The sequence below is a fragment of the Falco naumanni genome, chromosome Z, assembly GCF_017639655.2.
Source record: "Falco naumanni isolate bFalNau1 chromosome Z, bFalNau1.pat, whole genome shotgun sequence".
In the NCBI taxonomy this organism is placed as follows: Eukaryota; Metazoa; Chordata; class Aves; order Falconiformes; family Falconidae; genus Falco; species Falco naumanni.
The window spans coordinates 17,397,627-17,424,724 of NC_054080.1; the positions used below are offsets into that span (position 1 = coordinate 17,397,627).

At 45.4% G+C, this 27,098-nt stretch overlaps 1 protein-coding gene and 1 long non-coding RNA gene across 3 annotated transcripts; one reads left to right on the plus strand and one right to left on the minus strand.

Moving 5' to 3' along the window:
- Positions 1-2,236: 2,236 nt before the first annotated feature.
- SMU1 (SMU1 DNA replication regulator and spliceosomal factor) lies at positions 2,237-14,834 on the minus strand. Of its 2 annotated transcripts, none has more exons than XM_040579148.1 (12): positions 14,706-14,834; positions 14,165-14,375; positions 13,905-14,057; positions 13,254-13,364; positions 12,221-12,349; positions 11,095-11,214; positions 10,861-10,977; positions 10,534-10,661; positions 6,251-6,377; positions 4,874-5,041; positions 4,428-4,580; positions 2,237-3,776 (listed from the first exon to the last, which is right to left on the minus strand). In XM_040579148.1, the coding sequence occupies exons 1-12, from the start codon at positions 14,729-14,731 to the stop codon at positions 3,678-3,680; spliced, it is 1,542 nt and encodes a 513-aa protein (XP_040435082.1). In that variant the 5' UTR covers positions 14,732-14,834; the 3' UTR covers positions 2,237-3,677. The 2 variants fall into 2 exon arrangements, with proteins under 2 accessions (XP_040435082.1, XP_040435083.1); XM_040579149.1 differs by having other exon boundaries at positions 14,702-14,777.
- Positions 14,835-18,043: 3,209 nt separating this feature from the next.
- LOC121081647 lies at positions 18,044-26,761 on the plus strand. The gene is made up of 3 exons (XR_005825748.1): positions 18,044-18,161; positions 25,427-25,563; positions 26,232-26,761. It is a non-coding gene; the product is annotated as an uncharacterized LOC121081647 (long non-coding RNA).
- Positions 26,762-27,098: the final 337 nt, after the last annotated feature.

Below are 27,098 nucleotides of genomic sequence, written 5' to 3' on the forward strand. Positions count from 1 at the left end.
GAGAGTCCAGTGGCTGAAGGGACTGGAACATCTATTTTATGAGGAAAGGCTGAGAGCTGGGCCTGTTCAGCCTGGAGAACAGAAGGCTCAAGGGGTGCCCAAAGTGATGATGCAAAAAGATGGAGCCAGGCTTTTTCCAGTGGTGCCCAGTGACTGGACCAGAGGCAGTGGGCACACACTGAAACACAGGAGGTTCCCTCTGAATATCAGGAAACAGTTATTCACCGTGAGGGTGACTGAGCACTGGCACTGGTTGCCTAGAGGTGATGGAGCCTCCAACCCTTCCAACCTCAGACATCCTGTTGTTCTGTGAAAAAAACTTGGAAGAATGCTTCTTTGTTGATTTGGCTTACAAAGCTTCTAATTTGTGAAGACAGGAAAGGCTTAACTAGTTGGCAGCAGCACATGCCTGCTGGGAAGACAAGCAAATGCCATTCCCTTCCCAACAAAGCAGAGGCAGTGTCAGTTGTTTCTACACCGGGAGCAGTTTTATAGGCTAAGGGACACACAAAAACTGAAGAGTGCTTCATTACCCCATTTCATAATACAAGCAGCACCTGGTAAAATTGTTATGAAAAAAGTTCAGCAGCACCTATCTCCTTGTATCTTGCTCCATCAGGAGCCAAGGATTTCCCCCATCTGATTCCTCCTCTGCCCCTGAAGTAAAGCATTTAGCCACCTTTCTCCTCAGGATTCACCTAAAGCCTATGCTTTTCCCTCTGGTTTCAGATCCAAGTTTGCTCACCCTGTCTCTTACAAGTCACCATAATACAGAAGATTGTAGGATTTATTTATAGCTATCCAGTGAACACACTGGAGCCTGCATCATCAACAGGAACTGGAGATGGAGCAACCATGCTTAAGAAGGACCCCTCAAAACCCATGTAGACGCTACAGAAAGTGAAGAAAATCTGTACTTGAAGAGCATTTATAACGGACATTAGCATCACCTTTTCTAGAAATCTCTGTCCTGGTTTCAGCTGGATTTTAGAGGGATAGAGTTAATTTTCTTCCTAGTGGCTGGTGCAGTGCTGTGGTTTGGATTTGGTGTGAGAACAATGCTGACAGCACACTGATGGTTTGAGTTGTTGCTGGGTCGTGTTTATACTAAGTCAAGGACTTTTCAGTTCCTTGGGCCCTGCCAGCGAGAGGGCTGGAGGGGCACGGGAAACTGGGAGGGGACACGGCCAGGGCAGGTGACCCAAACTAGCCAAAGGGATATTCCATGCCATATGACGCCATGCTGAGTATATAAACTGGGGGAAGAAGAAGGAAGGGGGGGACATCCAGCATTGTGGCGTTTGTCTTCCCAAATAACTGTTACACATGACGGAGCCCGGCTTCCCTGGGGATGGCCGAACACCTGCCTGCCCGTGGGGAGTGGTGAATGGATTCCTTGCTCTGTTTTGCTTGGGTGTGCAGCTTTACCTATTAAATTGTTCTTATCTCAGCTCTTGAGTTTTACATTCCTTTCTGATTCTCCTCCTCATCCCTCTGCGTGAGGGGGAATGAGCAAGTGGCTGTCTGGTACTTGGTTGCTGGCTGGGGTTAAACCACGACAACGTATTTTCTTTCTCTTCTTATCACAGACTGAACACTGGTGTTACCAAGCTGCGATTAAATCAGAGGCAGGTCCCCTCACCCGAGGTCATGGCTCAAAATCCTCAGCAACATGCAGAATCACGGATTCATAGGGGCTGGCAGGCACCCATGGAGATGCCTAGCCTCCTCAGACCTCATGAGAATTTGGCTGCTTTACAAAGACATTCACAAAGGATCTTTTCGTTTTAAGATCAAGTCTTCAGTTTTCAGTTGGTCAGTCTATGTCTAGGACTCAAGGGAGGGTTTGATTTTCCCTTGCGGATGGCAAGCAGGTGGTGATATCAGAGCAAGACTATATCCCGCATCTACAGACGCACCTGTTCCAGTAACATTAAAAAAAGGACGTTACATCCACCACTTGCGTAACTGCAAAAACCTAAGGGCACTCATTCTATGCTGCAATAGCAGTAGCTCTTTTGCACACATTCTGCAAAATACACAGACAGGGAGCTGGATTCTGCCCAAGGAAGGCTGAAACTCATTGATCCTCAGTTCAGCAACAGGAGGATGAACTGACTGACCCATGAGACTTTCACTACATGGCGCTCCCCCCAGCAAAGCGTTCTGCACTCCTCCACGTATGACAGAACTCAACAGCTTCAAGCTAAATAATTCAAGAATAAAGCAAGGCCCACAGGTGAATAACGTTTTCTTTAATATGATTAGTTACAGCACTAGATGTTGCCTTGTTCAAGTCCTACATACAGGTCAGTGGTGTAATACCTGGCCGATTCTCCAGAGATAACATGTCTTCCTAGATTACATTACAAAAGATCAACACATTTAAAAAAAAATAACATTTTTATGATTACCATTGTACTTTTATGGCACCTGCTAACTATTTTACAAATCACAGCTGCAGCCCAAGAGTTAAGTTTTACCATTGCCTGTTTGTAAGTAATAGCACATTTTGCGTTTTTGTTTTGAGTACTTGATGCAAGGAACTCAAACTCTTGAATAAAAAGCATAAGAAATGACAGATTTTCTCAGTTTTAAGCTGCAGAATTTATTTCAATCTTTAAACATTCAGGATTCTGACAGTTCTATTTGCTACAACTACTCTTCTTCTAAAGAACAACGTAAAATACAGTTTACATTGAGGATTAGCAGTTCTGTGTAATCCGAAAGCAATGTGAACCACAAGTTAAATAATATTAAAAAAAAATTGTCAAGATCTTCTCCTGTATCAAAAGTACTAACTACCTGCCAGTGGAGCTTGTCAGATGTATTACTGTCAGATGTTTCTGAAACACCTGTGTCTTTTCAGGCAGGAAAAATAATCCCTCTTTGCTACCTAAAAAATAATCCCTCTTTGCTACCTAAAAAATAATCCCTCTTTGCTACCTAAAAAATAACTTTATTGCCATATCTAAGGAAGTAAAAAAACTAGGAATTAAACAAACAACCCGCCCCCCAAAAAACCACCCTACATCTCACTGCCTTGTTAGGCAGGTTTACAGCAGGAAGTACTAGGAGATGGGGAAGAATAGTTTCATTCTGAGGAAGCTATGTGACATGTATTATGTATGTATATTAATACATACATAAAAAACCGGAATAATTACAGTGAAATCTGAACACAGCAAAACCAACAGGACTAGAAAACACTCTACCTTCAAGCTGAGGACAGAAAAGCCTCATCTGCATTCCAGGAAAACTCTGATTTTGTTTCAGCAATGGAAAAGAGAAAGCTTTCCCATTTCAGCTAATTCACTCAAAAAAAGCATTTTACTGTATTCTAGGAAGCCAGCAACCACTTGTAAGTGTGTATAGTTCCCAGCTTGTTCAACTTTTATAAACACTACTGTTGGAAGAGAACAGATTTCAGGAGACAGTTAAAAAACTGTCACTGAAGTTGCTTCAGCAACTCTGGAAAAAATACAACTATTTAACTGATGCTATATTTAAGCATAAATCTACCTAACCTTAGATCAAGTAGTAAAAATTTCATTCTCTGGAAACCTGAACAGAAAATGGAGCAAATATCACACTCTGTGCATTCAGACCTTGTTAAAGCACAAACACCAATAACCTGCAACTAACAGGCACATTTCTTAGGTCCTTGTAAAATCAAGCTATGGCTTCCAGAGCTTGAGGAGGCCATCTTCACTGTAAGTGGCAATCAGGTTCTGGTGGGGGTGATGAGCAATGCCAATGACATCTTTTTCATGAACCTAGTGAATAAGCAGAAAGATGTATCAGGAGATTCTTCTTTTAGCAGATTCAAGCCAAATATCCTCTTCAAACAAGAACCCAAGGAAAGGTGGACTGAGGTTCAGCATGCTTTGTGTATACAGCAAAAGCAGAGGAAGGTACCCACACACACAATGTTAAGTTCCAGTTGCAAACAATTTTTGTGATGTAGCAGTTGCTTTTTGCTAGGCAAGGGAAGGTTCAGTGAAGGTTGACATCCACTGAAATCCATGAGATCTAAGTATTCCCCATTAAATGTGGACATTCAAGCTGCTATTCCTCCTTAGTTTAATCCAAGGCAAATTTAAGCTTGACAGCTTTAAATCTGATTTAAATTGGGCTCCACCTGATGTAGAATCTGACCAGGTCAAGACATGCTCTATTTCAAGTAAGTTTGAACCAATTCACTCTTGGCATGGCAGGTTAACATCTTCATAACTTTTAAAATTTAAATGGTTCTAAAAAAAACTAGAGACATGCTACAGCCAAGTGTTCTGGAATGCATTCATTACCAATCATGGCTGCTAGAGGTGAAAATCCTTGGTACGAGACTTATCCTTATGGACTCTGTAAATAAGAATTAGACCATCCTTGTGTTTAGCTTTTGCAGAGTTTTAAAGCCAAGAACTTACAGTCAGAGTTCTCTCCAGCTTGCCAGTCACTGTGCTAAAGCAATACAGCACAAAGTCTTCACCAACACAGTAGATCCATTCACCACGAGGTGAAAGTGCACAGCAGACGAAGTCACCACCTTCTCTCTTACCAGAGCTAAAACTTCTTACAATCTGTAAAGATACCCCCCAAAATATTTGGCATGATTAAACTGCAGTACATCATTACTATGATCAGGGCAAATATTTAGGCAGTACTAACTATGTTTAGAACACAGCATCTCTCCATAGCTGCAATTGCTTTCTGCAATCAAGCTGTTCTATAAACCTGGGTTTATGATAGTTTGTCATGCAAGTAAATTGGAAAAATTAGGTTTAACCCAATGGTATGTTATTAACTACATTTTTGGAACTCTTAAAATGACAGAGAGAAAGAGACTTGAAAGGACACCAGTAAGATCACATACTTGTCCTTGCATATTCATAATGACAACTGTATTCGATCTGTTGCACACAACGAAGTGTTCTGGGTTTTTAGGCAGCAGAATGACACTGTTCACTGTAATGTCTGTCCCAGCAGTACTGCCAAGAGATTTGAAGGTGTTTGAGCACTCTGTTGTCTTCACATTCCAAACCTAGTATGAAAAATAAAACCAATTAGCTTTAAAAAAATCAAACAAAAATTAGCTGATTCAGAGTACAGGATTCAGATTTTTTAAGGCTCCTGAAGGGAAAAATTACTTATCACATCTGTTTTCACATGTGGACACCACGAACAATTTCACTATAACTGAACTGAAAGTGAATTTCCATTACCCAAATTCAGCCTGGCTCCCTTTCATTAAGCATATTCCCTGAGGGGTGAGTCCAGACTGGCTTTCTGGTTTTAGCTGGCATCTATGAATATATGTGCAGCCTCTGCAACATGCTATTTGCCTTACACAAGACAGACACCAAAAAAGAAAAATTGCTGAAAAAGCAAGCCTCACTGGTATTAGTGGGAGAGACATTCTAGCTCACAGCTGCTTCAGGCTTAACACTAGGCTGTTCTAGCTGTTAGAAACAGCAAATGGAACTGCCTGATTAATATTTAAAATGAAATTTAACTCACCTTCTGTGGAATACTTTTGCTGTTTATGTACTAGTACAATAGAAATACACCACATTCTTATGCTATGCCTATGACTGGGGCAGTCTAGCAAAGAGTGCAAGTTTGAAGTAACGCCCCATTTAATATGAGCAAAATCTATCACTCTCTCCTAGGCCACATATATAAACCAGATCTGTTTACCCACTCCCCATGCACTGCATCAATGCCCTGTATCGATCCCCTGCTTCATGTAGCTGTCTCTATATTAATTTATTTATTAGTACTCAGAAATGCCCTGTATACAACAATGATTTATTCCTCTTAACTACTATACATGGAGTAATTCCACTCTTTGCCAAGACTAGAAGCCAAACCTATCACTTCTACAACCAGTATCATTAATGCTATATTACCCAATTTACATGGTGAGGCACTCCTATGCACCAGTAAACAGACAGGTGCCATACACCATAAGCAAGAAAAGCCATTACTTCAGACAAGGGGATTCCCACACTCTAGAACAAGAGGTGTCACAGTCAATTCTGTTTCTAGAATAAAGCAGGAGCAGGCAGGTAAGTACTGCACTGATGCTCTCCTTTCAACAATACAGCAGAAACAGGCTCTGCAGCAGTCTGTAAGCAAAATATGAAACTTAATCAGTTCTCCTTTACACCAATCTACAGCAAAGTTCACAAGCAGAAAGACATTGAATGAGTCTGAATGTGTTATTTACAAAGGGTAAATGCTATCTCACCTTCACTGTGCCATCAGAGGATGCACTGATAATGTAGTGGCCATCCTGAGTAAAAGTAGCTTCATTAACAAATGAAGAATGTCCACGGAATTCCTTTAAAGTCTTCCCAGATTTTAGACCATGAATCCTGTCACACAACAGAGGTCACAAACGAGTAAGCAACTGAGGTAGTCTGAAACACCCCCTGGCTTCACCGTATTTTAAATCTGTGATACTCTTTGACAGGCAACAAAATAAAATGCTAAAAAAACCACAAGCTGTAAGTCTTTATCACAAGCCCCTTCCATCAAAGGCATTATGTGTTACTCTGAAAAGCTTAAGGAAATACCATTAATCCTCAGCCTCAAGTACCTGTATGTAGTACACACTGTATATATTAAAAGATAGGACTACAAAAGGGGAAACTATGAAGCTGAAAAAAAAACAAAAATTACAGATTTAAGTTTGAAAGTCTCTGGTCCAACAGACTCTTAAACTTTGAGGTCAGCTGGCTCAGGGCCTTAACTAAGGCCTTGTCCAGATGACTTAAGAAAAATTCTCTTCTTACACTCAGCCAGATTTTTTTCTCTTTTACAAGCTGCTGCCATTGCCTCTTACTGTGCAATTCTGCAAAGAGTTTGCTCAGTCATCTAAAAGGAAATTATACTGCTAATCTGTATCAGCCTTAAACTGTAGTATCTACTGGCTACCGAAATAGGGTTTTCAAGCATGTCTGCAGCCTTGAGAATGAAATTCCTTATTCCATTTGAAGCTTGCTGTCCTTGATTCAACATCCAACCTTACATAATTTCAATTAAAATGCTTATGCTATAGTTCATATATATCATAATTTAAACAGATTAACATTTCTCATTAAGATGTTTTGTAATGCCTATTCAACTGTGCAGCTGCCTACAGATCCACACATTTCTTCTTTATCATCTAAAGCAGCACCATTGATACCATTGCGGTCTACAGTACAGGCAAGAGCCTAGAGCTATTAAACATATTACATTCAATTAAACATAAAGCATACAGTTATCAAGCAGTGGATCAAACTGATTCCCAATATAAGTCCCATATACTGCAACTCAAGTTTTGAAAAGACGGATTAGAAAGCTGGAAACCTTGACGAACTGGACTGATGGACTGAGAGAAACCTCATGATATTGAGAACAGATTGCAGAACCATCTCAGGCATCAGAATCATCTGGGGGCTGACCAGCTGCAGAGATCTGCAGTAAAGAACATGGCAGGCCCTGGGGAGAATGAAGTGAAAGCCAGCAGTGTGCTGTGGCATTGCAGAAACCCAGCCACACACCAGATGCATTAGTAGAGGCACAGTCTGCAGATCAAGGTTCTTCCCTACTTGGCAGAGGTGTAGCCCCTTCTAGAGGGCTGTGTCTATAGTTTTGGACACAGATGGCCAGAGGGCTGGACCACATATGCAGAAGGAGAGGCTGAAAGGACCAGGTGTGCTCACCCCAGAAAAGTGAAAGTTCAGGAGCATTTAACTGCTGTCTTCCTTGTAGACAAAAAAGTTAAACAAAACCAATTATTATTTAGAGTAACGCCAAAGAAGAAAACCAACTAAACTAGTCAGAACTGATCTAAGCTGCTTTCAACTGCACCAATGTGTCTGCATAGCAACAGAAGAGCTTTGTCTGAAACCAAACCTGCCCAGCAGTAAGCAAATTCCACTCAGTTAACAAGACACCAAATAGGTGCAGCATCATTACTGCACTATACAAATGTTAAGCAATGCTTTCCAGATGCTAAGAACTGCAGGAACAAGGGTTTGACAAGGTTGCCACTCATCTGGTAGCTTAGATTAGAACCAAATTTGAGTATTTTTGTCACTATTAACCAGTATTGAAAGTTACAATGAACTTTCATTCTTGCTTTTATTCACCCTGCAATGATCCTTAATTAAAAAAAAATAAAATAATAAAAAAGAGGCAATCTTTACTAAATACCTGAAAAACTTCTAACTCTTTGGTTAACATCATCACCTAGCTAGCTTTTACAGAGTAAGTGGAATCAGATTCTTCTCAGAGGTACACAGCTAAAGGACTTGAGGCAAAGGGCACAAGTTGTAAAGTAAAAAAAAAAAACAAAACCAAAATGTCTTTCCAAATCCAAACAGGATTTTCTCCAAGAGGCTTGCACAGCCTTAGGACAGGTGCCAAGAGCAGCAGTGCAGTCTTCACCCAGAGAAGTTGAGAGCTCATCTGGACAAGGCTGTGAGCAAGCTGCCCTAGCCAAAAGGTTGGTTGTGCTTTGTAAAGATTACTAGACTAAAGACCCCTAGTGTGGATAACTGGCTAGCTGAAAAGGGTCACATAGACATAGTCCAGCTGGCTGGACAAAAATGCACATCGCTCTCAGCTTATCTGAAGTAAAGCAAAAATACACTGTCTTTGGCTGTTCTTGTTACACAGTAACAGGAAGATCGTGGTGGGAAAAGAATATTGCAGGTGGGAACAGATAACTACAGAAGAGAAACTAGGGGCGGGCTTGGTATTTAGGCAACTAACCAATAATGAGCTTAACTTTTGTAATATGTATGAGCTAACAAGGCATAAAAGGTGACTGTAAGGTACAATAAACGAAGTCTGCTGCTCACTCATATTGAGTGACTGTCTTCCCTCCGTCGCAACACCCTAGAGGTACATTCTAAAATACTTTATAATTTATGTTTAGTCTGCCTTACACAGGTTGCCCAGACACTTGAGCTTTCTCAAAGCACAGATGCAAGCCTAACCACCTTCATACCTGTCCCACAGCAATCCATTGCTTTATCATGCTGTTGCTCAACAGATGATCTGCGCACCAGAAAAGCTGCAGCAACTGTACGCATGTAAGTCTTAGCACATGGGAAGTGTCAGGTAATGCGAAGTTTGTTCAGTTTAGCCCATCCACATTAAGATGGATGTACTTCCTTGGATTTTCCACAGACAGACCTCCTATCCAACCACTGTAACTGAGCTAAAAACCCTACCAACTTGCTGAACTACAGTAACTGGAGTGTGCTCCAAAGCAACTCAAAGCCTGTAGAAGGACTCAACTCCCCTTCCTGGGTTGCCAAGATCTCAGCTTGTGGGTCTTCATCGTCCTGAACAGTTTCACTGCCCAAAAGGAATGCCACAGACACTGGGAAATTGAACTACATATTGGTTTAAAAAAAACCCCACAGCTCATAGCCCGACATGGTGCTGGTGCTACAGAGCAAGGGATGATTCACATGAAAAAGGGAAAGAATTCCCATGCCCAAAGGCAGAATGCAGAGACAGCCTGGAGAAACTGGAATTACCTTTAGGGACTGAAGAGAAAAATGATCCTATTTCTATGGCTGTTTTTCATCACTGAAAATTTTTTTCTTTCACCAGCGTAAATGTATAAACCATCTGGACACATGATTTCTCTCTAACAGATTCCAAGAACAGCGGTACATGTCAGAGAACCACAGAATAACATAGGCTGGAAGATACCTCAGAAGATCTCTGTTCCACTGCTCTCCTCAAAGCAGCATCAACTTCCAAGTCACTCGTGGTCTAAGAAAGTCTTCAAGGGCTGAGATTCACCCCCTGCCTGACCCAACTCTCTCAGCATTGTCCAAGCACTGTTTCTTTCTCAAGGGGAAAAAAAGTTGGGTTTCCTTATATACATTCAGAATTTCAGCTCCTGGAGGTCCCTTGTAGGAACTTCTCAAGTGCACTTTGGGAACTTTGGGAAATTTTGTGCTCTTCAGCAACTATCAGGAGGAAAGAGAGAAGACGCACCAAAATACTTAAAACTGCTCTCAGAAGATTTCTTCAGATAGCACAAGAAGAGCACACGATACTGCTTCACAAGGAAAATAAACTGGATGGAACCAACTACCATGTCATCTGTTAAAGCTAGTCAGTATGATCAGCCTGTTTAAAAAAATTTACATCAAACTGTTATCTCAGATCTTTTCTACCCTAAGCTTACTATAAAAAAATGTTATTTGAAGATTGAGATTTCTGTTAAGCTAGGAGTCTCCCATAAAGAAAATGTGCAAGATCAACATAAATGACAATAAAGCAGAAGAAGAACTTGGCCTCTAGCCCTGGCATAATGCAAGTTAAGCAAGGTGAAAAGGCCAAACTTTCAAACTGTTCCTTTCCAACCCTCAGCAGTCATGCTCCCCCATTAGGATTAAAACTCAACGCAAAAAGATTGAATCCAACATCAAACGAACCTGTACTCAAAACTTTAACTGCTTAATATGAAAACTTTGTTTTCTCCTACACTGTAGCTCACATTCCCAGTTTATTTACCTGATTGTCTGATCAAAAGAAGCACTAAGGATTTGGCTGCTGTCTTTAGAGAAACTGAGGCATGTAACACCTTTACTGTGTGCTCGTTCAAATCTTCTCAGACACTGACCGCTCTGGATTTTCCACACCTGGAGAGGAAACAGCAAATGAAACAGAGGTGGTTACTTTGTTATGAGATCACAGAGTCTTAAAAAACAGAGATAATATGTATCTGTTTCTGAGCCATGCTAAATTTAATTTAGTTTTATATGGAATTGCAACATTACTGCAATCACAAGTGACTCTGGTCAACACCTTTAGCAACATAATGTACAAGAAGATCGGTACCTTGATCTTTCCGTCTTGTGCTCCAGTTGCTAGCATTTCTGTATCTCTACTGAAGCACATGCACAGCACTGCATCATCCATCATCATAAAATTATCTTGTGCCTGGTACTTCAGATCCTAAATGAAAGCAGAAGATCCACCAGTCAAAATGAGAAATGCAAACAAATAATCTCAAGGAATAAAACCAGATGCTGCAGCCAATGAGCTATCTGTGTGAAATTAGTTCTAACTTACCTTCCTAATCTTTCCAGTAGTGAAGTTCCATACTTCAATGAAACCATCAACAGAGCCAGTAACCAAATACTGTCCATCTGGGGAAAAGCGAGCGCATTCCACATGCGACTTCTGCCCAAACTGTTTTATAGAAGAACATAAAATAAGCCTAATAAGCAATTTTAAAGCAGCAACTCATTAAAACAAAACTGTAGTCTCATTCTGGTGGCAAAAATACAGTACTTTCTAGAGATCTGCATTCACAAATTTAATATTAAGATATAAAAATACCTGTCAATACCTACATACTAGCACTCCAAAAACAACAAGAAAACCCCACTCTTTTTGATCTGATAATATCTGTGCAAATTACATCAAAGTTGGGACTGTTGTATTTTGCAGTGAATTGTGTATGTTAACAAACTCTTTTCCAGCATCCAACATATACACCTAGCAGACATCAGAAAATTCTGAAGTAGTTCAAGTTGCTTCACTTGGAATGATGTTTCTCCACTAAAACTTTCACAGACAATATCTGGTATTTTTATATATAATTTTTGATTTAAATTTTTTTAAATACAAGTGACCATGACAACTAAGTATAGAAAAGTTTTCACTAATCAACTCAAAAATCCAAAGATCAGTGCTGCAAGACAAAATATTTTCTAATAAAGCATTTTTACAAAGCTGCTACTGAACGCAACAAACTGATTTCACAAGTTCTAATTACGACTTCTGAAAAACATTATCTTCTGTTCATTGTGGGAACTGGTAGAGCCAGTGAACTAACACTTCTCACTCTACAGAACTGCTTGGTGAAGTTGAAAAGCTTTCGCAGAAGGAAACTGCCTACTGCAAACTGTGAGTTCTGCAGGACAACTATGTCACTACAGCACAGTTTTCTTTCTCTTTTGAAACATGTACAAGAAAATCCTTTAAAAGGAGATACTGATCACAGTAGTAGACCTGGTATGCAGTAGTTCATGATCAAAACTTAAGCGGTTTTGGAGGCCAGGAAAGAGAGGGAAATTATTTATAAAAAAAGAGAACAGGATTCAGAAGGTTTACTCTTCTCTCCCAACATAAAGCACAGGAAGAAACAAGCTGCAGAAGCTGCAGCAATACACAAAAGCAAACACAACATCACCTTAATATGTCTGCTCAGCTGTGTGGGGAACTTTTCTTCTTCTACATCTTTCACAGCTGCTTTGCCTCTGAACAAGTCAATCGTCATACCAGGAGGAAGCAGGCCCTGATGCTGCTGCCATTTCAGTGCCTTTTGAGGAGTTGAAAGCCTTATCGTTAGGTATCAGTTAACATACATCCTCCTCATCAAAACTTGCTTCTAATTAACACAATACAGCAACAGTTTCTTGTACCCTTACTAACTGTACAGTTTGAGACAAATATACTGCAGTTACTTGAAACAAGACTTAGCAGATTGCTCCTCCTAACTCATCACCATAAAGAGAATAAAACATTATCCCCAAATGTTTTCTGAAAGTGAGAATGACTCAGGCCCACCCTACTCATTCTACCTTCAGTATGCAGTGTACAGCACGTACATAGTGTGGGTTCAGTTGTGTGTTGATTTAAACTACCTGAGCTACTGTCTATTTGCTTAGAATCGTATACATTAAAATTAAAAATGACATCTAAGCTTTCTTGGAAGGCATAAGTGAACTTCAATTCAAAAGACAGAATGTTATACAACCCCTCCATCAGGGAGCTGTCTTCAGTCACAGGACGTACCTGTTACGCCAGGAGTATTTACCTGGCATACTTAAAAGCTTTAAAAGTAAGATGTAAACCATAAACCAGCAAAATACAGGAAATACTGTCTGCAGAAAGTATCAATGACTACACTTTCAGAACCAAAAATGTTGTAAGTACAACAATGGAAACAGTGTATATTACCAGGTATTTTGAAAATAACCTTCTCTATGCACCAAGTATTTATTCTATGGGAAAAAATCTACTGCTGGAGTGCTGACTTTTCCTGCAATGGCTAAGTCCATGCCACATGGAGAAAATACAGTTTTTAACTATATCACATGTAAATGTGCAATACCTGATCTTTACTTTTATAGACTGTGAGAATGAACTACATCATAATCAGTTTCACACAGCGAAGAACTACAGAAACTGACATAGCTACTAAAACATTTTTCAATGATTACCTGTCCCAACAACGCCATAAGACGAGATGGAGGTACTACGCTGACTTCTCCCGCTAAAGCTTGTGCAATAGCAGCTCTCCGCTTCTCTTTGCTACTTCCATCTGGGTATGCCTAGAGAGAAATTATTTTTATTAAGTGATTCTTCTAAACTATTTTCCATTAAAACATTCTTTGCTCTGAACTGAAGCCCCTTCCAGATCAATGTTTTATCAGGCCTTCAAAATTGCCCTTCTCTTTAAACATGAACGCTTGAAACATCTGGGATATGCTTTCACTAAAAATGTCAGACTGACCTAACCAGAAATAACGCCTTGTTATTACACAACAGCAATTTAATTTACAAAACGCACATTTTGTTCCACATACAAGACAGGAAAAGCAAGGCACAGATCCTGTGGCAGGATACACGTATAAATCCCCAAATTTCCACCAGAAGTATACTTCAAAACCACTACTCTGCTGCCTTGTGATCAAGTGTTACACATCATTTGCCAAACACTTCATCAAGCATGTAAAATCATCAAACTGGGAAACTGCAGTCTCACTCCCAGTATGGAAAAGAAAAGATGCCACAAGCCATTAGCAGCCTGGACCAATGCTTGGGGCCATGCAAGGTGGCATTGCAAAGTCACTAGCAAGAGCATAACATACCTCACGAGGATCAAAGTAAGACCTGGCCAGAAGGTTTTCGAGGTGGATGTACCGCTCTGGCTGTGTTTGTTTCAGCATGATCATGGGATCTGTTTGTCTCAGGAGAGACCTGGCAGCACCTAGTTCCCGGAGCTCAATCAACTCCAGCACAACCTGCATCAAGAGATAAGCATCTGCATTAGCCAAGGGTAAGTGGAAAACCCCAGAAAGGAGCTTCCAGCCAGATCAGAAAAGTCCATACACAGCCTGCCCTCACTCACTTGCTCGTAGAGATCAATAAGAGTCTTGTCGGGCAGCTTCAGCGACTGTATGGCCTGCAGCACTGTGTCCCAATGCCCACTGTTGATGTCAGCCACAAAGCTCTCAATACTGTCCACAGTGTTGAGGGATACAGTGGTTTCCTCCTGAAGGGTAGCGAGGGCTCGGTGGAGGCTGTTCTCTTTCAGATACTGCATGATTAGCCGGATCACACTGCAGGGGAACAGCAGGCAGTCACGGCACCAGCCCCACCGGTTACCGCTCCCTGTCCTCCTCCACGGCTGCCACAGCCTCCTCCCGCCCAGGCGCCCAGCCGTGGAGAAGCGGGCCCTCCCGCCAGCCCCGCGACGGCCCCCAATCCCCAGACCACCTCAGGGACAGCCATTTCCCCACGGCGGCACCGCCCCGCAGCGGCCCCCGCGGCGGCCCCCGCGGCGGCCCCCGCGGCGGCCTGGCCTCCCCGTCCCCTCCCGCCACCACCCCGCCACCAGGACCGACACCGGGGCCGGGGCCGGCACCCCTCCCCAGCGCCGCCATACACACTCGGAGGACTCGATTTCGATCGACATCTTGATCCGCCGCTACCGCTCACGGAGAACCCGCCGCCTCCTCTAATACGACTTCCGACCTTGCGCGCTTCCGCTTCCGGTCCACGCCACACGGCACGGGGCCGCCCCGCCCTCCCGGCCCAGGCGTACGGAACGTGGCGGGCCGCGGGGCGGGAGCGGGTGGCGCGCGTGCGCACTGGGGCGCCCCGGCCGTGGCGGGCCCTCACCGCGGGGGGGGCGCTGCGGCCTGGGGCTCGGCCGGGGGGGCCGGGGCAGGCTGGGGGGCGGCCGGAGCCGCCGGGGCCGAGCTGGTGCCCCCGGAGCGGCGGGCGCGGGGAGCGCGGCCTCGGCGGTGCTGGAGGCCCGGCAGCCTGCCTGTGCCCGTTAGGCGGGTGGGCTGGAGCGGGTGCTGGTCTTACGGCCCGTGACGTAGCACAAGCCTCACACAGTCTTTATGGAAGGAGAATTACTGATGAGCCAAATACAGTGCTGGCCTGGCCAGGAAGGCTGAGAGAACGCTTGAGGGAGAAAGCATCAAAAAGATTGGGACCAGTATTCTCTCAGGAGATGCTGTTAGTTATGGGAACTAAAGGGAGTGAGGGGATGTTGTGTCCTTCAAAATAGCCGCACTTGAAACAGGGCGGCCACCTCAGTAAGTGCAACGTCAAGGCAAGCACACTAATGTATGTTAACCTGCATAGTGACTCTGCAAACTGGCTTTTCAGTCTATGAAGAGCTTCTAGTGTCTTAGAAATATGGTCTGTGCCTCCAGCGTAACCCTCGTTTGAGCATTTCACAGTCTGAATACAGACCTCAAGAGTTTTCCAGCTGGCTTCCCACAAAACTGCAGTCCACCTACTGTCCTTCACTCATCGGGGTGTCAGGAGATTCCCTGCAGTGGCACAGACAGGTTGGACTGCTGGTCTGGCCCGGCATGGATGTGGAACAGTTCCCTGGCCTGCTTTGCACGAGCAGGTTTGCAGATGCAAACCAGGGATCTTACCTTCTGTTTGCAAGCCTTAAGCTATTGTGAGCTCTGTATTTCAACAGTGTCGTTGTGTGTGAAAGAATGACACTGCATAAAGTAATATTTCATTGGTAAGGGAATTAATAGATGTCTTGACTGCCTTAATTACGGACTGAGAATTGGAAAAATACGTAGCAGGCAGAGCCCTCCAGTGGTGAGGGGGGACGGGAGACAGCTGTCCTTTAAACACACAAAGGGTAGCTGTGGCAGTTCATCTGTGCCGCCTGGACTCTGGCCGAGACCAAAAGTCTTGACATTTCAGTTCATGCTGGAAGATTAATAATGCTGACTGTGTCTCTCCTGGCTGCGTGTAGGCCTAGGTGGCCTGGCCGGGAACGGGGCTCTTCACTCCCTGGGCAGCACTGAGGATCTTGCTGCTCATGTCTCCCTGGCATGGGACGCTTCCCACCAGCTCCTAGTCAAGTTCCCAACACCATTGCTAGACTGCCAGCACACAGGGATGTGAAATCTGCTCTACTCAGCCCCCCCTTGGATGGACTTGTTCCTTGCTGTTTTTTTAGGCTTAGCGTACAATTTGCTGGATGAGCCATGGAAAATAGAACCATGTGTGAGAAACTGCCTGCCTTTGCCAACAAAAGCTGTTCTTTGCTGTCTCTGTCCCCAGAGTGCTTAAGAAAGTAATCCACTAGCGTAAAGTTGAAAAAATAGTGAGTGAGGCACATAGCTAATGTCTTGCATGCTGTTGTTTCCCCTCTGTGATCCCTGCTCATTTTTTTAAGTGCTATTACAGAGGTATGGGGGTTACTGCCGGGAAGTATCAGTTAATCATTCCAGGCGTATTTGTTTCCGATGACAGGTGTATTTATGTCTGTTGAAGGTTGTTTTGAAAACAAGTGTGATCCAGACTGTAACAAAGCAAAGACATAAAATCCAGAGAGGGCTGCTATTTTTGTGCTGGCAGCATGCAGGAATCTGGCTCAATAGGTCAATAAATGCAGTTGGTGCCCTCCTGCCTGCTTTTCTAGCAGGAAAATCCAAATAAGCAGGCTGCCTGGTCCTGAACCATAACAGTCGTCAGGATGACATTTTTCTGAAAGGTGAAACTGGCACAGGAACATGCTAACAGACTGGACAGATGTTGGTGCTGTATACCCCATCGGACCTTCCTTCCCTGATAGCTGCAGAGGGAGACGGACACTCCAGCTAAACTTCCTTGTGCGGTGAGTCAGAGCTCTCCATGAACTTCATCCGAGAAAATAGTCCCAACGCACTACGTGCTGCGCAAGCACATAAGAAGCAGACTTTGGCTTTGTGAGTAGACACAGCTGTGGCCAGCATGATCTGGTGCTGGCAGTAGACCTGCATCTGAAGACCTCCAGAGGTCCTTCCATCCAACACCTGCAGGATGCCAACTCTGGCAGAGCATTACATTACAGAAGGAAGTGTTTCCATTTTATATTTTGGCTCCACTGGGAAATGGATGCAAAGGGAGGTAAACACTCTTGCCGCAGATAGGCAGCACAGATAACTGCCATAAAAAAGAGCTGAACCCACTACTTGTCAGTCCCAGACTTGCTCTTTAAGTGAGCTGAGCAAGTGCCTTGGAATTAAAAAACTTAAGGGAAGAAGTTTACCTTTTTTCCTGGCAGAAATTTAAACAAAATAATTTCTAGATCCCTCCTGATTCAGAAGTAGTCAGTTTTCTGCGCTACCCTCCTGCGTCTTTCCTGCTCTCTTCCTTCTTTGCTGGGAGAACAGCTTGAGCACCAAGCCAGGAGTGAGCCATGCCTTACACTGACCAAGTCACCCATCTGCAGCTGCTGGGGAGCTGCTGGATCCAGGCGCTGGCTGGGGTGCAGAATCACAGCCCACAGCTTAGGGTAGCTGTACACCATTGAGGACCTCACTTTTCCTGCCAGACAGCTGTCTGGCTTCATATGTGACTGTCTGCTGCCTCACTAGCTGCAAGACATAGTTTCCTACACTCCAGAGCTGAGCTGTGGCACCAGGAGGCCACATAAGCTTATGGTGTTGATGTCCTTTCTCTGCTCATGAGCTGCGGACTCAGCTCTAGTTTTGCTTTTCTCAGCTTTTAGACCACAAGGCCGGAAATTAGTCCTTCCGTCGAAGTGCATGTTCTGTAGTTTCAAAATAAGATGCACCCCTCAGAAGCCAGCATCTTAAGAGAGGCTGCATAGCGGAAACAGGCTGTGTCATGTCTGTCTCTGTTCTTGAGAATACTTTTTTAGGCTCCTGAAAAAGAAAAAAAAACACACCCCGATACCCACATCTTGCAGGGAGACGTGTGACTTTACATAGGCATGTGGTTCCAGAGACTTGTGCAAAACCAGGCTTTGTTTCTCATTGCTGGTGAGGCCAGGCTGCATGCTGGGCCAAGCAAGGAGATGCAGGTCAAGGGAGGGATGTGAATAAGCTGGAAGGAGGCCAGCAAACAGCTCCAAGGTGAGAAGGGGCACGGGGGATGTGGCCTGGAGGCAGACCTTGCAGGAGCTGGGCTCGGCTCACCTGACTGAGGGGAGGCAGGAGAGGGGTTTAACTCAGCCTAGAACTGCTGCAAGGGCAGTTGCAAATGGCTGAAGGCTCTTTGGTAGCCTTAGCTGATGCAGTTAGGGGCAAGAGCCACATGGCACTGGGAGGTTTTAGTTGGCACAACTCCTTCACCAGCAGCCTTGGGGCAAAGGCACCAAGGAGGTGGGGACAGTCCCTGCCCTGGAAAGGGGGTTTTAGCTCTGGCCACAGAAGACCAGGAGGGCTAGGAGAGCCCTCAGCTGTCTCTTCTCCAGTGAGGCCAAGACCCCCCTCAAAAGCCCTGGTGCTGCTGGGGCCCTGTGAACAGCAGACCACATTCTGGCTTTATCCAACCCTCGGCAGCACGGCAGGGAGGATTGGTAATTTAGGCCTGTCTCTGAGATATCCAATGAAATGTATCTTTGACTAATTAGGCTCTAGGGCTCAGGAGCTCAGTTCCAGTTGCCTGGCCTCTGTTTTGACCCCTCTTTTCTTTGAAGTTCATGGAGAAGAGGGGAAAGGAAATGAGAGGAGAGGCCCTGCTTTTCCTGTAAAATGCCTCATTCCTTATAAAATTGTTTGGCAGAAATCTCTTTCAGCTGGACAAGCTGAATACTTTAATACATGCCTGCAGTCATTTTCCTCTCTTGTCTCATTCCTCTGGCTGCTCAGTCGCTGCTCTGCATCAGTAAAACTGTAGATCCACAGGCAGAAATACTCCTTGAAGAGGTCGCACAAAAGATCTCCAAAACCATGTTAGGAGGTCTGAGTTGCAGCAGCTGTGTCATTTCCTGGGCTGGCTGGAAGTACACAGCATCATGCAGTACAGCAGTGACTGCTCAGCCCTGCATTTTCAGACCTTTCTTCCAGGCAAACCTGCTAGGACACACAGGTTTCAGGCTTTGCCAGATCATGAAGAAACACATGGAGAAACATCCTCCCTGCCTAATTTCACAAGGAAGAAAACAGCCCAGGCATGGTGAGGGAGAGGCACAGATCTGTTGGATCAGTCTCAGATCCGTCCTGGCCACTAGGAATGTTTCAGAGTAGTGAGTAGCTGAAAACCCTAAAGGAAAGCCAGCCATATTACCTCTGTCCCACTGTAATGCAGAATCGCCAGGAGGTCTTGTTAGGAAGGCATTTCTGGAGGTCTGTAGTCTAACTCCCTGGTCCAAAGGTAGGTCAGGCAGTGCTGGGCCTTGTCATGTTCAGTTCTGTGCACCTCCAAGGACAGGGATCTGGTCTGTGAGATGCACCACCACCCTCATGTGGAGGAATTTTCTCATGCCCAGCTGGAATATCTCATCCTGCAGCATGTACCTGTTGCCCCATGTCCTGTTCTTCTCTACTTCTGAGAAGAGTCTGGCTCGTTTTTTTCCATAACCACCATTCAGGCAGTGGATGACTCCTTTGAGGACCCCTCAGCTGTCTCTTCTCCAGGCTGGGGAAGCCTAGTTCCCTCAGCTTCTCTTCCTACAGCCTGTGCTGCAACCTCACCATCACTTTCATGGTCACTGCTGGACTGTCTCGTTTGTCGGTGTCTTCCTTGTACTAAGTAGCCCTGAACTGGATATAGTGTGTAGATGAGTGTTCAGTGGCGCTAAGTGGTGAGGAAGGATCACCTCTCCTGTGTTGAACTTCATGAGGTTGCTGCTGGCCCATTCCTCCAGACTGTTGAGATCACAGCAGGTAGCAGGCCTTCCTCCTAAAACATAGTGAATGCTCCCACAGTTGATATTAGCTACAGGCTTTTTCTCAACTTTTCTTGGGATGGGTTGAAATTTCCACCAGATGTGTGTGCAGTGGGTCAGCAAACATCCTGAGAGCTGCCTGGGGCTTCCTCCTCTCTTGGCTGGGTGTCCAGGGTGAGTCATGGGAACTGCTGTTTCCCTGGAAGGTGGCCTTGCTGCAAGAGGTGACTTGCACAGAGTATGGTTAGAGCTGGAGCCACTCTACCTTTTGAGAGGTAAAAGGATGGCCTAAGTGTGGTTGGAGATTTTCTGCACCTACATTCAGTGTCAGGCCACCTGTAGTCCCTGAGCTTCTTTCAGAACAAGCCTAGCCCACTGCTGCAGGGATGAGGACCAAATCTGGCCACAGCGGGGCCTGAGCTCTGTTTTAGGTGAACAGCTAGTGATGGGGAGTGTCTGCTTGCCTGGTGCTCCCCCTGTGTGCCTGGGATCCAAAGGGGTCTGCAGTCACATGTGAAAGGTCTATTAACAGACTGCCTACCAGCTTCATCTCAGCCCTCTGACTTCTGGCTTGGGCATCTTGGAAGCACTGGCACCTTCCTCAGGCTACGAAGTATGGCTGACCTAAGGCTGGTTAGGGAAGGAGCATGCTGGAAGGAGGAGGCCAGGAAAGGTAATGCTAGCACTGGCTTGTGCAGGGCAATTTTCTGCCATGTGCAGTGAGGGGCAGTAGCTGAGGAGCATGCGGAGATCCAACACAACTTGCAGATAGCCAGGCATTGCTGGAGTTCCCACCAAGGACAGCTTTTGGGTTCCAGCCCTGTAGTGTTTCGGCATGCAATTAGCACAGAGTGTCTGCAGAAGCCACACATGCAACTATGCACTCATGCAGGGCACAGGGGTGCATCAAACCAACAGAGCCAAAGGCAGCGCTGCACAGTTTTCATGGAGGTGCCCACTATGCTTCTTACCTGCATGGCTGTTGAAGTCCTAAACAAATTGTGTTATGTGGACAGCCTGGCATTTATTTGGGTGCATACAGAGCAGAGGCAGCCTCCTGAAAGCAAAACATGGCATGGGGTACTTAGGCTGTATTATCTTGGAGGGGGAGACCACATTATGGATTTATTTTTGAAGCTGGTACCTTGTGCAGCCTGTTGGAATGATTTTAATGTGTGACTCATGTCAAAACTGCTTCAAGGTTAAAGTGAAATTAGGCTGAAAGGGCTGTTATTCACAGGTAGAAATTGATTCAAGGCATTTGCCTTTCAAGGACTGCAGGCAGGGGAGAACTGTGAGAAGAATTTCTCTGTAATTGGAGACTAATCATGAATAATGACACTTCCTGGTGACGTTGAATAGGACTGAGTATATTTAACTTGAAGGCTGTGTTGTATTTCCAAGTTGTAATCTTGGGCTGGGCTCTTGGATGCTTTTACAAATGAGGTGAGATGTGATAACATGAGCAGCAGGATTAAGGAAGGGTCAGGGAATGATGCTTATGGCTTGGCAGGTGGCAGCCTTTCTTCAGGGCTAGCCCTAGTCTCCCAGTCCCTGCCTGGGAATCGTCAGCACCAGCAAGACACTGTCTGCTTTCTGCTGAGCAGTAGTCTCATTGCTCTGTCACCAGTGTGAAACACCTTTGCCTGTGACTGAGGCTTGGCTCTGGAGCAAAACAAACCCTCAGACAGTGTGGCGAGGCTCATCTGTGCCCAGGTTGTGGACTCGGAGGGCTGGGATTTGATGTTACATGCTCACCACTGTACTTTCCTGTGCGGCATGGCAGGAAAGCATCCAGGTGGCGGGGATTTCAGGCACCAGCAGCCTGAGCAAGAGCTCTCTCTTCAGGCCGTTCCTCCCTAACACACTGAACAAAAGCAGTTTCAGTGCCTCAAAATGTCCGAGCTGCCTGCCTTTCGTTTGGCGTGTCTCTCTGCCTCTGGACGTCCCTTGGGCGTGCAGTGCAGGGGACCAGCTGCTGTCCCTTTGAATGAGGCAGCATCCTGCTGGAGGAGGGTGCTTTCTGCCAGGTTAAGTGGGTGCAGGACTGCCACAACTCCTCCCACCCATCTGTGGGAGCCTGGGCAGGGGGAAAACCTGCCAGGCTTTTCCCCCAGCTGGCAAGGGAGTGCTGGGCTAACAGGAGGGGTTGCCACTGCAACAGAGCACTCCAGCAGCCAGTACTGCTGCTGGGCTTGTGCAGGGGGGATGGCACTGTGGGAGCTGCTCTGCGTGTAGCCTGACCGTAACAAACTACAGCGTGGACAAGGCACACTTTGGAGATAAGCAGAATTTTCCCATTAAAACTGTGTTTGAGTTGTTTGGGGAGGGGTTAATTAATATCTGTAACACCAGCATGCAGCAGAGTGGGTGGATAAGATGCCCAAGTATCCTGTCCCTGTCACTGAGAAGCACACAGCTCACAGGGGCTGAAGCGAAGTTTGAGAGTCTTGGAAATACTTGCTAGAAACCCCCCCCAATCCCCCCTCCCCCCCCCCCCCCCCTTCCTGTTTTTATAGCCAGGACGCCAAGTTGAGTGAGGGGAAGCCCAGCTCCTCCTGGCGAAGGGAGAAAAGAGAGCTACTGGACATTCAGAAAAAGGAAAACTCGTGAGTTGGCTTTGCCTGCATAATACCCGCTAAGCCAAGACAGGAACACCACAGCTGCCAGGGTGGGTCAGGGTCAGCTTGCACCCATGTCTTGTAACAAAGACAGTTTAGCAGGTATTTGCACCTAATCAGGGTTTCCTTTTATTTGTTGCAATGTGAGAAGCTATAGGCATGGCTTAGTGATTTCATTGCAATTATGTAGTACAGACCATGTTTTGCGCTTGAGTAATTTACTAAAGCACCTTCAGTCACTGCAGTTTATGACTAACTTGCCTCACCTGACTGGTTTTGGACCCCCAGCAGTGCTGGTGGTGGACATTCTGGGGTCTCCAGTTCATACCCCACATTCAGTCCAGGGCTGAGTGTGCTGAAGCAGCTCTGCTCAGGGGTGGCAAGGGCTGGAGATGGCCCTAGGGTGGTAGAGGAGAGCACCCCGGGGCAGCTCCCGCTGTGTTCCAGCTTGTGCTCTTACCGGGCTGTGCACAGAATGGCTGGGGGACAGGGCTGAGCCCAGGACTACATGCAGGGCTGCACAGGACCTAGCAGCACAGGAGCCAACAGGGCCCTCTGAAGGTCTCCAGCCCCAGCGTGCAGCAGGTCTCTCCACAGCACAAGGTCAGGACAGCTGTGGCTTTGTGCAGCCGTATCTAGGATGCCCCCCAAAGATGGAGACCTTCACCCTGCATCCAAATTGTGGTGGCTCAGGTGGTGGATTCCTGTGCTCGCAACAGTGGCAATAAACACACCCGCAGTATTTGCCTATGCTGAGGGTATCTGCAGAGGCACACCATGCAATGAGTGCTAATTGTGGGTCTGGTGATCACAGTATGAAGAAAGGAGACCTACTGGAGACCTTTGTGATTTCCCAGCATGGCTGTGCAAGGCCTTGAAGCTGTCCTTGCTGGCAGGGGTTTCGAGCTGGGCACCTCCAGAGGTCCCTCCCAACATAAATTTCCCCATGATTCTGCTGTTCTTGCAGGTTTGCCTCGCTTTTGTTCTCATTCCTCTAAACAAGAATGTGTTGAAAACAAATTTGCTGTAGCTCGAGCACTGTTGTGGTGACAACCTTCTTCTGTACAGAGCTTTTTTCCTTTAACTGCTGCCCCAGAAGAGCTTTCTCCAGGCTTATACCAAAAGGGCAGGTTGCCACCCAGCGTCAGACCCTTCGCCATCTTGGGTCTTTTGGACTTGTTGGCCAGGTCCTGGCACTAGTCTAACACACAGATGCCATGGACTTGGCAGAGTATCCAAGGATGCTCCTAGAGAATTGTTATTGGCATTTAATGAAGAGGTTTGTACCTCTGCAGTGGGACATGTGTGAAAGGGAGCCTGTCTTCCCGCCCTGCCCCACAGGGCCATGGGGAGTGTGGAAAACTGGGCTTGGACCATCTCCACCCTAATGTTCCTCTTGTAAGCTCCACTATGACAGAGCACCCCACGCTCCAAAACTGTGCCCCAGGAATCAGAGAAGGCCTCTCCACAACTGAGATGCTTGACTCTTCTCTGAGGGCAGTGCTGTGCTCTCATTTACATGCCTAAATCAAGAAAAACGTTACAACAAATAACCTATGCTGGCTGTGCTTCCCTGTGACAGGCATATGACTTCTTTCAAGGCACATTTCAGCTTCAGGCATCAGTTTGCTTTGCTTTTACTGGAGCCTTTATGAGTGCAACAAAAAGACCCAGATAAGCAACCATCCCTCATCTGAAGAAATTCTGTGGACACCTTTGTGGGGTAAAAATGAAAAAAAAACTAGAAAAAAAACCCAACCAACCACCTAGGGTGCATCCAGTGATGACATTGCTCAGATACAGGCTGGCTTCAGGGTGCATGATAGCAAAAGTTACAAAAATTATTATGGTAACCATTTCACAAATAATTAACCTCATTGCCTTTCAGTTGCTTACATAAATTGCCAACAGCATTATGTCTTGGGACAAACCCTGCTACTCAACATTTGACTAGTCAGGGAAATTATTGTGTCACAAGGGGCCTACAGGCAAGACCCTGAAGAAAACTCCGGCTCCTGTTGTTCTTGTCTTTTGTAGATTTAATAATTCTATTTTTATTTCTTTTAATAAAAGTCTTCCTTTGCCAGGGAATATAAAAAACAAGTGCAACAACACATATCTGCAGACAAAAGATTAAGTTTTAGAAAACAAGAATTTTGCACGTTTGTGTATATATATATACTGACTTGCAGAATCGAACTCTACAACTCGAGGGGAGTTATAAAGCAGGTATGTTTATTGCGGTGCCGGGTGCAAGGGGGATCGCTCCTCCTCACTTGCACACCGTTTCAACAAGCAGCCGGGTATTTATTATACAAAGTCATGCATATACATAAGGTTTCCAAACATTCAGAATCTCGTCCCTCTGCCGCCTCTTCAAGATGTACTTTTCACCTTCTTGGGCAGTTACCTGAAGTTCTTGCATACATTAGCAGTCTTTGTTATTTAGTTTCTGTAATCTTAAAACATCTGCTAGCTAACCAGGAGTCCTTCCTTATTGCCCCCTCTAAACATGTCAAGCTAATACATGCCCACCCACTGGGCTGGTTTTAATCATCTCAGGCAGGGGAATCCACACTTTTTGGGGTGGGGTCCATTTGAGTAGGAAGTCGCTGATCTCCTACTACCACAATTATTTTATCTTCCGTTTTCTTCTAGCAGTTAACTCGTCCTGGTCAGAAGGCTCCTTATTTACATTTCTGTTGAGCTTATATACATCAGTACTAACTGTCCCTTCTCGAAGTGGCTCAGCCCTCCCCTCTTTCTCAGGTGTTAATGTTTCTGTTACCTATGCAGTTTCTGTCTGCAGCAGTTTTATGTTTTTTCACTATATCAATACAGACACATGTATCTCTATGTAAACTAATATCCTTTTTTCTTTTTACAGTACTGGATGTAATTATTATGAGGGTGACATGGTGAAAGGCAGAGCCCCAGTCCAGAGGGATGTCTCTAAATGGGAGGACTGGATCACCAGAATGCTCACAAAACCCAGCAAGTGCCAGTGGTGCCTGCTGCACAAAGGTGAGGGAAGGATAACCCTGAGCATCAGTCCAAGCTGGGAAGTGACTGGTGGAGCTGCTTAATAGGACTCAGAATTAACTGTGAACATGAGCTTGAACATGGTCCAAAAGTAATTCTTACTGTGAATAATGCAAACTGCTTACTGGGCTGTATGAGGAGGACCATGGCCAGCCCAGTGGAGTAGTGCTGGAGGCTCTCGTGTTTCTATGTAAAAGCACTTCAAGATGATGCATTATAGTAAGGAGAAATGGGTGAGTGCAAGAAAGATTGCAAGCCTCTGTGGACCTGCTGAGGTCACAGATTCTCAGACCAGCAGAAACCCAAGTGTTTTGGCAGGGACACCAAAGGGGGCAGACATGCTGCCAGAAGACAGCAAGTAGGATGTTTTGCTGTGTGTTAGGCACTGTAGTGAACACTATACAGCTTGCTGACATGGCCTAAATAACTTGTTGCCTGGACGGGGCAGCCATGAGAGCCACGCTGGGGTGCAGGGTGCCAGCAACACTGTCCCTTCCGCTTCCTCCTGGGGCCATCACACCTGGCATGCTGCAAAGGCAAGGGCGAGAATGAGTCTTGTGACACAGCCTGTTCCTTTCTGAGACAAAATGGGAGGGGTTTTGGCATTGTCTGCTGGTCTTCAGCTTGTTCTTTTGTTTCCCTTCTGCTAGGCATTGTTTTCTCTGGAGCCCTGGGATCCTCAGCCACACCATGTTTCCAGTGCTGCTTTTGCCGATATCACTGTGGTTTCTGCTGGGTGGATTTCTGACTATCGTACCATCTCACGTTAGTGGAACAGGGGTTGCTGAAATGCTGGAGCAGTCTCCACCCTGAGCTGTTGGTGCAACAGCAGCCCACATAGTTAAATATTAGCAGAAGTTACTTATTTCCCCTAAAGGAGGATCTTTATAGCTCTGCCCTTACTGTGTATTGTAGTCCCAGCAATACTGTAACTCTGACAGCAGGGGTTAGAAATTTGATTTGTTAAGACATTGCAATGTCATTATGTCTGGTGCTTTTTCAGAGTTTCCTGGACGTTACTTGAAACAGGATAATCACTTACTCATGTGCAACCAACAACCACAGGGAAGCTGCTCACAAAAGAAGCCCTAGCCTCTGCTAGCAAAGGGACTCCTTTCTTTTTTATTTTCCCAACCAAAATTCCCCAAACAAAGTAATTAAATTTCTCCCTTTGTTCTGACTTCTGTGTTTGCTCTCACTTACAAGCAGCCCCAGCGGGGGGATGGAAGATACGGTACTTTGTCTTAGAATAAGGACCTTGGTCTGAAGTTTTTCCTGTAGGTAATTATTCCTAGTCCAGACATGTCAGAATGGGGAGGATTTTTCTTCTTTGAACTCATTTGTCTAGTGCATTCACATTACCATAGATGGAATACTTTGGAGAAGATATAAGGGAAGGATTTCGGTTTCATCAGGTCCAGGCACAAATTTTGGTCCAACAGCTAATACAGCAGAGCATCAGCAACATCTGTCTCCTCTCTGGACTTGGATCCAAGAAGACTCAAGAGCTATGCAGG

Coding starts and splice junctions, on each gene's coding strand:
- SMU1 (XM_040579148.1), bottom strand. CDS start 14,731: ATGTCGATCGAAATCGAGTCCTCCGA. Junction 14,376..14,705: donor ATCGAAATCGAGTCCTCCGA/GTGTGTATGGCG, acceptor GTTCCCCTGCAG/TGTGATCCGGCTAATCATGC. Junction 5,042..6,250: donor CCTCTGATGGCACAGTGAAG/GTGAGATAGCAT, acceptor TTTTCATACTAG/GTTTGGAATGTGAAGACAAC.